The sequence below is a fragment of the Mastigoproctus giganteus genome, chromosome 9 (assembly GCF_048544385.1).
Source record: "Mastigoproctus giganteus isolate SK-2022 chromosome 9, ASM4854438v1, whole genome shotgun sequence".
NCBI lineage: Eukaryota > Metazoa > Arthropoda > Arachnida > Uropygi > Thelyphonidae > Mastigoproctus > Mastigoproctus giganteus.
Window position 1 is genome coordinate 116,111,562 of NC_143583.1, and position 13,253 is coordinate 116,124,814.

General features: G+C 37.3%; 1 protein-coding gene across 3 annotated transcripts in view; it reads right to left on the reverse strand.

Moving 5' to 3' along the window:
* Window positions 1-13,253, reverse strand: part of LOC150080668 (fibrillin-2-like) — a 1,460,049-nt gene that overhangs the window by 157,037 nt on the left and 1,289,759 nt on the right. For all 3 annotated transcript variants that reach the window (XM_090381969.1, XM_090381968.1, XM_090381967.1), the window contains exon 59: window positions 9,328-9,447. In XM_090381969.1, coding sequence (XP_090238095.1) covers window positions 9,328-9,447 — 120 coding nt within the window. The remainder of the gene's footprint in view (window positions 1-9,327; window positions 9,448-13,253) is intronic.

A 13,253-nucleotide genomic window follows, 5' to 3' on the forward strand; every position in this document is an offset into this window, starting at 1 on the left:
TTTTTTTTTTTGGCTGTTGCTATATAAATTTGTTTTCTTGAATTATATGCCCTGCTAATGCTAATTTTAAAGGTGGTGCTTGTGCATAATCTCCCCTCTGCTATTTCCTGTCAGAGACTTTGCAATTTGGAATCTCCTCTTTTTGATCTTCCTGTGGCTTAAAATATCTCTTAAACCTTACTGTCAAATTTATCTGTTGCCTCTATCATTCTCCCAACTCCATCAATCACGTGGAACTCTTTGACTTCCTTTCTTTGGAACTTGACTTTATCCAATGAAGATACAAGAAACCCGGCAAAATATAGACCAATCACCTGCCTCCAAACAATGTATAACCATGAAGATATCAGACCACTTGGAGAGCCAGAACATAACAGCTGAACAGCAGAAAGGATGCAAGGAGCAATTAATCATTGATGCCACAGTTATAGAGCAAGCCTACAAGAAGCACTGTAACATGTACACAGCCTACATCAATTACTGTAAGGCCTTCGACTCCATGCCTCATAGTGGTTAACAGAGGCGCTGAACATCTACGAAGTCAATCCGATAGTGACAAACTTCCTAGGAGAGACGATGGTGAAATGCAGTACCACCATTAAGGTCAAGGTCATCACAACCAAGTCAATCCCCCATCAGGAGAGGAATCATTCTGGGAGATGCCCTGAGCCACTGTGGTTCTGTCTAGCACTATCCACCATGCTCAACAGCAGAAAGTACAGATATAACCTCAAAGAAGAAAGAAAGAACCTGTACATCCTCACCCACATGATGTACATGGATACCATCAAGCTCTACGTGGGAACGAAGAAGCAACTTTAGCAACTACTCCAGATCACCGAAGAATTCAGCAATGATAAATGCAAGATAAATGATGTGAGACTAATGCAAGACCCACGGATTGCACCAGGGAAAATTAGTCAACTGAAACTACTAGCTGCAGACTGGTAAAGAGATCGAAGCCATGGCAGAGGGAAAGGCCTACAAATACTTGGGGATATGCAGGCTCAGCAGTTACAGTACAAGGAAATTGAGGAGGCCTGTCTAACTGAAAATACCATCAGATTCAGAAGCCTGCTGAAAGCAAAGTTGAACAGAGGGAACACAGTTAAAGTCATAAACGCCTATGCAGTCCCAGTGCTAACATATACGTTTGTTAGTCCAATCTATAACCCCAAATAGATTGGACTAACACCGAGCTGGAGGATATCATGTGATGACCAAGAGCTGTCAACACCACCCGAATTCAGCCATGTAGAGACCGACAATTGCTCAGAAAGGAGGAAGGGGCCTGATAGACCTCATCAAGCAACAGAAAACAGTGATGGCTAACATGAAGGATTACTTCCAGAAACACACAGCAGCACTCCTCCCAACCAGGAGGCACAAACAAAGCTAGAAAGATGGGCAGAGAAGACACTCCATGACAGACACTTCAATGATCTCCATCAAGATCACACAGATAGAATTGCTTCCAATGCATGGCTTATGAGTGGGACACTCTTCCCTGAAGGTTCATGCTCGCCATCCTCAACCAGGTAACCAACACCAGACTCTATAGAAAATACATCACCAAGGAGCCCAGAGTATCTGATAACACATGTCGACGATTCCACCTGGACTCAGAAACGATCCAACACTGAGTACACTCATAGACACGACTAGGTAGCCAGGATAATACATCAGAAGCTAGCAAGGAAATACCAGTTGATCAAAGAAAGTGTACCGTACTACAAGTACGAACCCCAGGCAGTACTAGAGACCCCAACCTACAAGCTGTACTGGACCACACCATAATAATAGATAAGACAATCCCACACAACAGACCGGACATAACCCTTGTGGATAAGAAGGAAAAGGCTACCTATCTGAGATAGGTAGCCTTTTCCTTCTTGGGGGGACGCCTCCATAGCCAGGTAGTCAGGAGCAGCAGTGCGTAGCACACGCTTCGTCATTAGACTGAGGTTCAAGCTCGTGACCACCAAATACGAAGGATGCGGAAAGGTCAGGAAATGACCAATGCATATCCCCGGAGCAATATGGCCTTAGTTGCTAATGCTCCTAAAAAAAAACAAATAACAAATAACAACCTTCTTGGGGAAAAAAATCAGGAAGTACACGAACCTAAGACAGGAGATCAAAGAGATGTGGCATATGCAATGAGTAACGACCATCCCGATCATCACGTCAACCACAGGTAAGGTGCCAAAGACCCTACATAACAGCATAGCAATAGGTCTACCAGCAAACACCTATGAGAAACTACAGAAAGTCGCAATCCTGAACACCTGTAGGATAGTCAGAGAGTTCCGCAATTATCATTAGTAGAGGCACATGATGCAAGAAAGCAAGCTTATGCAGCATCAGCCAAAAAAAAAAAAACCCCTTCCACTTCACACCTCCGTTCGTTCGAAATACCTGTCCAGCTGAGCCTTAAATTTATTTAGGCTATCAACTTCCACAACAAGGGATGGAAGTCTGTTCCACCAACCAACTACCCGCTGGCTAAAGGCAAATTTCTGAACATCTATCCTACATCTGTCTTTCCTCAATTTGAATTTATACCCTCTCAGGTGATTATTCTGAGCAAGAGGCAGTATCCCATCAGCATTGAGTATGCTCAAACCATTCAAGGCTTTGTACACCTCTATCAGATCACCTCGCCAGTGCCTAGTCTCTAGACACTGTAATTTGCAAAACTTAAGCCTTTCTTCGTATGAGCAACCCTTCGTTCCATTCACTAACCTTGTTGCCCTTCTCTGTACTCGTTCCAGCAGCTCTACATCCTTCTTGAAATGAGGCCTCCAGACCTGTATACAGTACTCAAGGTGCGGCCTGACCATTGCCTTATACAAGGGAATAATCACCTCCCTATCCCTGCTAGAAAAATTCCTATATATCATTGATAAGACACCATGAGTTACTCTTGCAGCCTGTCTGCACTGCTCAGAGAACTTCATATCTGCCTGCACAATTACCCCCAGGTCCTTTTAATTCTCTACCACTGTCAGCGTAGTACCACAGAGTTGATACGTTACTCTGGAGTTGCTGTTTCCCATATGTAGTACTTTACGTTTGTCAATGTTAAACTTCATTTGCCACCTCTCAGCCCATCTGCTCAACCTTTCCAGATACTGTTGCAGCAGCATAGCATCAGTAGCGTCCTTAACAACCCTGCCAAGCTTTGTATTGTCTGCAAACGTGGACATTAAGCTTGATATACCATCATCAATATTATTTATAAATACAGAAAACAACAATGGACCCAACACTGAACCCCGAGGGACTCCACTAATAACATAAGTCCACGATGAGCAGTGTCCATTAATTACCACTCTCTGTCTTCTGCCACTCAACCATCCCTTTATCCATAGCAACAATTTGCCACCAATGCCCAATACTGTTGCACATGGAAGACTGCTCCAATTTGTGCAGCAGTCTTCCATGTGCAACAGTATAAAAAGCCTTTCTAAGATCCAAATATATAATATCAAAGTTATTCCCTGCATCCAATTCTTTTGTGACTACATCATAGTATCCAATCGAATTGGTCAGGCAAGACCTTCCCTTAACAAAACCATGCTGTGTCTGAGCTATAACTGAATTCTTGTCAAGATAATCCTGCAATGCTTCTTTAACCAGTACTTCCATTAATTTTTCTGGAACAGAAGTTAAACTCACAGGTCTATAATTACTTGTGTCAGCCTTTGATCCTCCTTTGTGAATTGGGTTACATTTGCACATCTCCAGTCTGTGAGTACCTCCCCTGAGTCCAAGGAAGCTCTCATAATTATGGCTAGGGGTATGCTTACTTCCTTCACTGCCTCCTTTAATATAACTGGATAGATCCCATCCACCCCAGGTGCCTTTCTTGTATTTATCTTCAACAATTTCTCCTCCACTTTACTCTCAATTATTACAAGATCATCTAGCTCACTGCCAGTGTTTACTTCATTTATGGCATTCCCCTTCCCAAATAACTCCTCATGTGTGAATGTAGATGCAAAATATTGATTTAGTTTGTTAGCTACCTGAGCAGGATCATGAACAGTTGAACCATCGATATCAAGTGGACCAATCTGATTCATCCCCTTCCTTCTAGAGTTTACATAAGTAAAGAACTCCTTGCTGTTTTTCTTTGCATCCCTTGCCAAAGATTTCTCATAATCTGCCTTCGCCTGCCTAACTTCCTTTGTAACTTGGTTACAGATCAACTTATATCTATCATAGGCTTCTGTGTCACATGTTAATTTATATGTATCCCATGCATTTTTCTTCTCTGCCATATGTCTCATTAGTTCGTCTGACATCCATTTAGGCCTGAACCTTGAACAATATTCCTTAGTTGGTATGTAAAGCCTAGTAGCTTCCAAGATAAGTTCTTTGAATGCTTTCCATTTTGAGTTTGCTGTTGGTAACATCATCAGTTTGTCCCACTGTATAGAATTTAAATACTGTCTCAGTCCATCGTAGTCGCCTTTACGAAAGCAATAACCCTTCCCTTTACCCCTGATGGTAGTTACCTCCTTGAGTAAATCCCACTTCAACACACTTTGATCCCTGCCTCCTAGTGGTTCCTGTATCTGCAGATTCTTAATGCATGAAGAATCGCTACTGATAATCAAATCAAGAGTATTGCTCCCTCTAGTTGCCTCCCTAGTTCTACTTCTTCAACCAACAGTAACATCAGACATAACAACAACCACCCCATGTACTTGGTAGCAATACCCGTCACGAGGTGGAACCCCCAATCAGGGAGAAATAATATAAGAGCAATAATAATAATAATAAAAGCTTTAAATTCTCCTCTCAACACTAATTGTTCTGAATTGCCACAGAGGTCAGAAATCTGGGGACACACCTTGCACAGGTGCCTCCGCAGCGAGGTGGGAAGGAGCAGCGGTGCATAGCACACGCTTCTTGATTAGACCGGGGTTTGAGCCCGTCACCACCAAATACGGAGGATACGGAAAGGTCAGGGAATGACCACCGCATATCCCGGAGCAATATGGCCTTAGTTGCTAATGCTCCTAAAAACCAAATAACAAACAAACAAACAAACAAACACCTTGCCCTGACCTTACTCATCCCCAAATGTTCATGAAGGATGGTTATAACTGTTCCCTCCGATATGTGATATTCCCTAAAGATTTGGGACACCTTTAAAAATCTGTCATTTAGCACAAGGATTTCCACAACTTGGCACATTTCTGTAGTGGTAGCTGTCACAGGCCTTCCTAGACATGGATCATCTTTAATGGACTCCACTTGAATTGTTTTACCAGAATTTCACCTGGTACTCTGAAGGTGCATTGTTGCCATACACAGCCACCATCCTTTCATAAATGGCCTTTGGCCCATTTCCTTCTTTGATGAGAAGGATGAACAGTGCTCCAATTTCAGCAAATTCATAATTTGATACATACAGGTGTCTTCCTTCTTTCTGTAATAGCAGCAGTACAACCTAAAAACCTGGAGGGATCAAAATTGGTATGATTCAAGTTGAGACACACAGGAACATCATAAATGATGAATCATTGAAATATAACTATGGGAAGTTCCTTAGGTAGACAATTTACTGAATACCTCTCATAAGTGGTATGCCCAGGGACTCTTCACAACTTATTTACTCACTGGTCACAGGTCTCTCGATGCCAAATTGGCATCCTTGGGACTGACAGATGACCTGCTCTGTTTATCTGAATCTCTGGTTCCTTTCCCTAACATCAACCTCCAATTTCCACATATTATTTATTAACTACTGGTTAATTACTAACCAGCTTCTAGATCTTATATGTTATATGTCTTGCTGCAAGACATATTGCATCTAGATTTTGCTAGCTATATGTCTTGCAGCAAATGGATTAGGAAAAACAGAACAATCAACAAATCAAAAATTTACAACTTCACCCATTAAAAAAAAACTGAACTGCCAAATCTGCTAATCTCTTCTTGAACACCCCTTCAACGTCTCTAGTTTAACTTCCTGCTAATCAGTTAATTTATTTCTCTTTACATGCTGTACTGATAATCCTTAATCCTGCATCCTTTCCCTTTATCAAATGTAGCCAATACTGATCTTCTCCTTTTTTTTTTTTTTTATCCTCCTTGTAAGCTATATTCCACAGTAATAATGCAACATTGGTCCATTTCTTTCATATATGAATATTTTATGGTCTTTTCTCAACTGGAAAGTTACACCTTTGTCAAAGGCAATGCCCATGTTGTACTGTTGAGAATTGTTGCTGTAATTGAACATTGAAATTGTAGACTGTATCATGTAAAAATATGACTGCAGTTTTCTACCTTTCAAATTCATTGTCTCTGGGATTATAATAAATGTTTCAATATATGCTTTTTTTAACCCTCCTTATTATTGTTATTTTTATTTTTATTGTTATTAGTAGCAGGGGCTAATGATGCAAGAAAGCAAGCATATACAACATCAGCAAAAAAAAAAAAAAAACAAATAAATAAAATGCCAATACTTCTCCTGTCCATCCCATGTAACAGTTTATCTAATTCTCCCTTAAATTTATTCAACAAAGAGCATGTGTCCACCTCTACAACACCAGATGGGAGTTTGTTCCAAATCTGCATCCATACTTCCTCAATTTGAATTTATGCCCCCTCATGTGTGTAGTCTGAGCAAGAGGTAGGAGATTCCATTAGCATTGAGCTTACTCATCCATGCAAGGCTTTAAACACCTCAATCAGATCTCGCATAAATAAATAATTTGTGAAGTAAAGTTTCACAATGTATTAAGAGGAAGGACAGTAAAATTTCACAAATTTAAGCAGCATGTCATGCTTTAAACATTAGCCACATAAAATAATATTAAGATTATATTGTTAATCATTAAATGAAAGGCATGAATTTGGAATTAACAATTAAAATGAAATTAAATGAATATCTCACTTATACCTCATTTAAACAATTCTGTAAATTTTTAGAAATTCTGGGCTTTAGGGCTTCTCATTATTACACAGTCAATAAACCAATTGCTGTTTCTTTAAAAACATGTAGTTATGTCTTATTCTTTTAAGTTAATATAACTTTCACCATTAATCATTAATTAACGGTGAAAGTTAATGGTGAAAGGTGTTTATCAATAATCATTTTGATAAACACCTCTATCATCATATACATTTACAATGGAAAAGGTAAGTTACCAACTTTATCAAACTATAAGAATCACTCTCTCCATTAATGAGAGGGATATATTCTTAAAAAGTCTTTTATTAAGTGAAAGCTGCTTTTCCAATGGTTTCCATTATGTAACTCAGGATGCAATCTTGCAAAAAACATTTTTGCCACAGAATATAATAAAAAGACATTGAAAATTAAAACAAATTATTAACGTATTTAAAATACGACTGGTAATAACTGATGATTTTATGATGAATATTAATACTCTACATATGTACCGATTATATCCTTTACTGCAATATGGGCATACACCCAAAATAAGTTTTGAAATAAATGGAGAATTCAATTAATTTTATGATAAATTAATTTACATAAGAACTAACACAAAAATATAGTACCCAAAAATTGAGAGAGAGAGAGAGAGAGGGGGGGGGGAAAGACTTCTGCTACAAAATCTGTTACCATGGAGGAAGATTCATTATCTTTGGCTTTACAAAAAATGTACTCAAAGCTATCAGTCTTAATATTTTCTTTTGATACTTTTGTAGTTCCTAGTAGCAATTACAAGCATCATTATAGAGCTTGAAATGGAAAATTTTATGAAGCTGAATGTTCATCAGGATAATATACAATGACAGCAGTAAATATGCATGCACAACATTACCAAGGAATATTATGAATGGCATTTTGGCATCTCACCATTCAACTAGGATTCTGTGCAAACTTGTGCATTTGCACAGACAGGCCTCATTTGCAGAGGTACTGGAAATGATCTTTTGCCATAATAGGATATCATAAACCATAACCGGAATTATAAAAAAAAAACAAGTCAAGTCTTGTTTTTTTTTTATAATTCTGGTTAACCATCACAAATATAAAAGTAACCATCACTTATATGGAATATTCATAATTACAGTAATGCACATATTATAAAAGTTGTAATATTATTTATATCAGGAGAAGCATGCCTAGGAAAAATATTTATAATATTCCCAAGGCAAGCACACAGAATTATGATAATGTAGTACCATTATTAAAATTAATATTATTAAATAAATAAAAAATAAATCTGCAGCCATTGTCAATCCACTGCAGGATGGAGGCCTCCTCAACAAGTCATGTTCAGAGAAATACACCATAATCTGCCATGTGGTCCAGTGGTAATTAACTTGTTGGCAGATCAACTGTATTTAGCAGTCAGGAGAGTTTGAACCCTGGTCTACTCAAAGAGCATGTGCTTTGCACTCCTGCTCCTGACTACTTGGCTAAAGAGGCCTTTTTTATGAAATACACACATATATTAATGAATACATTTTAATTAATTGTATATTATAGATTTCTGCAATACTTCATGCACACTCAATTGCAGTAATGTCTTTGGCCAATTATTGTAGTATCATTGTTATAATTAATATTATGAAATACACACACATATTAATAAACTGTCTATATACTATCAGTGTAGATACACCATAGTTTTACCCATAAATTTTAACTACATATGTAGTGTAAAAGGCATCGTTTTAATTGTATCTCATCCTTTACAGGTAACACCCACAATATGAGATACAATTAAAATGATGCCTTTTACACCACATACATAGTTCAAATTTATGGCTAAACTATGGTGTATCTACACCAATATTATATAGTTAATTACCAAAATCCATAAGAAATTATGCCTTGTGCATTTCCTCTTCTAATACATTATTATTACCTACACCATTTGGCATCTCTCATATTGTGGAAATAACTTTGCAACTGTGACGGCTTGTTGCATTACCAGGGTACCTGCCCACCCACTGATGATGATGAAGCCCACTAGCTTCGAAACGATTGTCTGGGAGGTGGTATCTGCTGAAAATAAATAACAGTAGTCTTCTCTACTAGAGAAGCATTATTTATTTGAAATAGTGCAATACCAGCTAACTTGTTGTGAAGGCACCCACAATATGAGATACAATTAAAACGATGCCTTTTACACTACATATATAGTTCAAATTTATGGGTAAACTATGGTGTATCTACACCGATATTATTTAGTTAATTACCAAAAATACAAAACCCATAAGAAATATATTGCCTTGTGCAATATATTTCTACAATACTTAAAAAAAAACTAAAATGAATATAATTTTGTTAAGCAAAAAATAATTAAAATTACTATTTTAATTCACCTTTACAGGTAATACCATCTGGATTCAGAATATAGCCTTTGGGACAGGAACATAAAAAGCTCCCTTCTGTATTCTGGCAGAACTTACATGGAGATGGAATCTGCTCACATTCATTTATATCTAAGATGAAAGAAGCAAGAATACATATTAATTTTTATAATTTGCACACAAAAATTATTTTTACGCACACACACAAAGTATCCTTATTATTTAAAAAAATATATAACGTTACATAAAATTTGTGGGAAAGAATGCCTGTTATTTTATTTTTATGATCATACTTCTCCAATTCTAGCACAATTTATGGCACATATTGAAAGCAAAAATACTTGAGGAATATTAAAATTGACATTGGTGATACTGTGACAGACATTTTACTTTTAAGGGAATTTACAGAATATTATTATATGGATGTGCTCAGTGGGGGAACAAAAATGAATAGTGTCAACTGGTAATTTTCACATAGTAGGGTCAGTAGCAAAATGAAGACAACAGTACTGGAACCTTTTTCTGTAGTGGGAAGAGAAAGTATTTACTTGTGATTAAATACATACCCTGGTCCTATTCCACCTATCCTTTTTACACAATATATTACCCATCTCCCTGACAACAGAGTCACCAACAATAACCAACTCTTGTGGGCTAGTGCATTCTGCCTTTGCGATTGCCGCTGTGTTGCCTGATGCACAAGTATGAGCTCTGGCAATGAGTTGGGCTGAGAGCTTGATGGTTCCACCATTTTAATACCTTCAAGGGCATCTACCCGATACTTCAAACTCTCATAAATGCCCATTAGAATGCTGAGTTAGTGCCTAATTTCTTGACACTATTTGCACATAGCATACAAAGTCATCCTCCTTGGCTAGATGATATCCTGTTCCAGTTAGTTCCACAAACATTTCACAAGTTGAAAATTTTTTAGGCTGTGATGTGTTGGAGAATCGCATTATGGGGGGGAAATAAAAGTCCTTAATAAATATACATATGTCTTTACTCTTCTTTAAATTTTATTTTGAATATGTATAATAATAATGCTTTATTAAATATTTCTTATTTGTTCTGTTCCCTTATAACTATATAGACCTCTATTCTTTACACTCCCACGTACACATCTGACTTTGCTTCATAGGAGAATTCCAGATTCAAGGGAACTTCTCAATTATGTATAATTCCCTTCGGAAAGGCTGAGTGTTCAGGAATAACAAACTCGCAAATTAATAAACAACAAAGTTTATTTACGTATATATACACAACATAATATATAAATGAATAAAAAAACATGTAATATGCATACAAAGTTAAATCAAGGATACCTTGCATATATTAATCTTATTCCTGTTTCCCTTCACTAGCTAATCTGAGTTGACCATTATATGAAAACACTTGATTCATTCTTCTTGCCCTAACTAACTCCTAACACTTATACACATTCACCATACCTATTTCACTTACCCCTGGATACAATTGTGTTTCTTATATTAAATCAATATGCTACTTTCATCATTATACTCTGTGTTCTCACCATTCTGTTACAATACACTGAAGACCAATCTTAACTTTCCTAAAGTCTCTATTTGTTATTAGTCTTTCAGATGAACCAACAATTCTTCATCAATACAAACACTATATTCAATTATCTATCTTTAAAACATAATCAAAACTTCTCATATAAACCTTACTACCCTTCTAACACATTATAATCATTTGAACAACAATTTAATCTATTACTCATCCTTCGTTTCCCTTGCATTTTACAATAACCTTTTTTAACTTAATAACTCTGTTAGTATATATAATTTACTTCAGAGATAATTTATCTATCATTTTACTTCTAGTGCTACCTTTTTTTTTTTTTTTTCATCACTATACTGTTTCACTAACAGTCCTTGTTAACTTACAGTACTTACTATATTCTCACCTACTTCTATCTTTTTTCTTTCCCTTCCGGGGAGGTTTCAACCTTCCATTTTTGGCTCTCTGAGGATCTCCTTCATCTGCTACACCTGAATTTGCTACAGATAATTTTTAGGAACTCTTGGCTGCATGGGACTGGCATTCTTTCTCCACCTTATTCGGGCTACCATCCATTCGCTGCTTCCTTCCTTCTCATTGAGCTACTAATTCCGCATTTTCGCTCCTTCTCTCGAGCTACTAATTCTGCGGATTTCACTCCCTTTCTCTCCACCTTATTAAAACCTATCGGCGCCTCCGTAGCCAGGTGGGAAGGAGCAGCAGTGCGTAGCACACGCTTCTTGATTAGACCGGGGTTCGAGCCCGTTACCACCAAATACGGAGGATGCGGAAAGGTCAGGGACTGACCACCGCATATCCCGGAGCAATATGGCCTTAGTTGCTAATGCTCCTAAAAACCAAAAAAAAAAAAAAAAAAAAATTAAAACCTATCACAAGGAAAAACTCATAGGGTGCTACTCTCGTTTTTCCGCTCCACCTATTAAGAACTCTTTCAAGAAGAAATCTTCCCAGGGCGCTACCCTTCTCTTTTCCCACCACGACCAAACACTCAACTGTTAACTGACACACATTTCCTACCACAACAGAACCCTCAACTGTCCATGTTACTAACTCATTTTTACTTATATCGACGAAACTCTCGACTGCTGTGTCCGCTGACTATTTCATTTTCCCTAGCACCAACAAAAAACTCAACTTAGAATCCCACTAACCCATTTTCATAAACACCCACAAGATCTCAACTGTCCGTTCTCTGTACTATCTCATTTTCCCAAGCACCGACAAGAATCTCAACTTTGTCCCCCTCCTAACTCATTTCCATAAACACCCACATAACTCAACTCAGAGATCTGGCTCTGTCTCTCCCTGTTCACTCGCTTTTTTCATCTCAACTACGTACTGCCCCTTTGTGTCAGGTCCGCCCTTATTCTGAGTCTTAACCAATCTTTCTCATTTTATCAACTTCCACTCTGTCCTAATTCGCCCATGTTATCTTTTCCCAAGCTTTCTGTTTATTGCTTGATATAATTTCTTATTTTAAGAAATTTGTAAAATTTCTCAGGCTGGCTATACCTTTGAAGTTCGCTGCCTATAGTTATACTTTAGCAGATTTATTTCCCAAGATCTACCAAACGTGCCATCGCTGACAGCCAGACACCAGTCTTAAATCTAATTCCCAGCATTTGTTCCGTATTTACTACCCTTTCTCTTCTCCAGGTGTCACCGATCAAAGAAATGTCCTGACAGTACCATGGTCCTCCGCGCCATTATTTTCCAGAGTTAACACCTATTACTAACAGCAGTTCCTACTCGTTTCTATTGTTTTGGTTTGTCTGTGTGAGCTGGGAGTCGAAGCATACCTAGGTTGCTAATAGCCTTTCAGTTACCGCTCCCCTTGTATAGACGTTGTCTAATTTAATCCCTTACGAGTGATCTTAGTAATATTCTTGACTTGTAAGGTTTCGCTCCCCCATATTGCTATATTATAAGTTTTACTTTAAATTAATCTCACTTTTCTATAAAATAATATATTTGTAAGATTTTACATCTTACAGCATCCTTGGTTCTTCCCGCAAGTCAGAGCACTCCTGATACTTTTTGCCCATTGCTTTGATGTTCTAGTCTGGGGCATGATATTGAAATTAACAATGAAAATTAATAAGATTAATACATTTAATTAATTAATTATCAATACTTCTATTATCTAATAGATTTCTAAATACATATTACACTATCTAGTTTTAAGTCAGAGCTACCTATTTACTACAATTAAAAATTTGAATTCCCTACCACTCACTCTGTACGAAAACAATGGTTGCAAGATTTGAACGAAACAATGGTTTTACGTATATTAAGTAGTAACCTACAAAACTCTATCTAAATTTAAAATAAAAATAACAAATGTAACTAGAACTATAAAGCTACTTATAAAGTACAATATAATATGACAATTA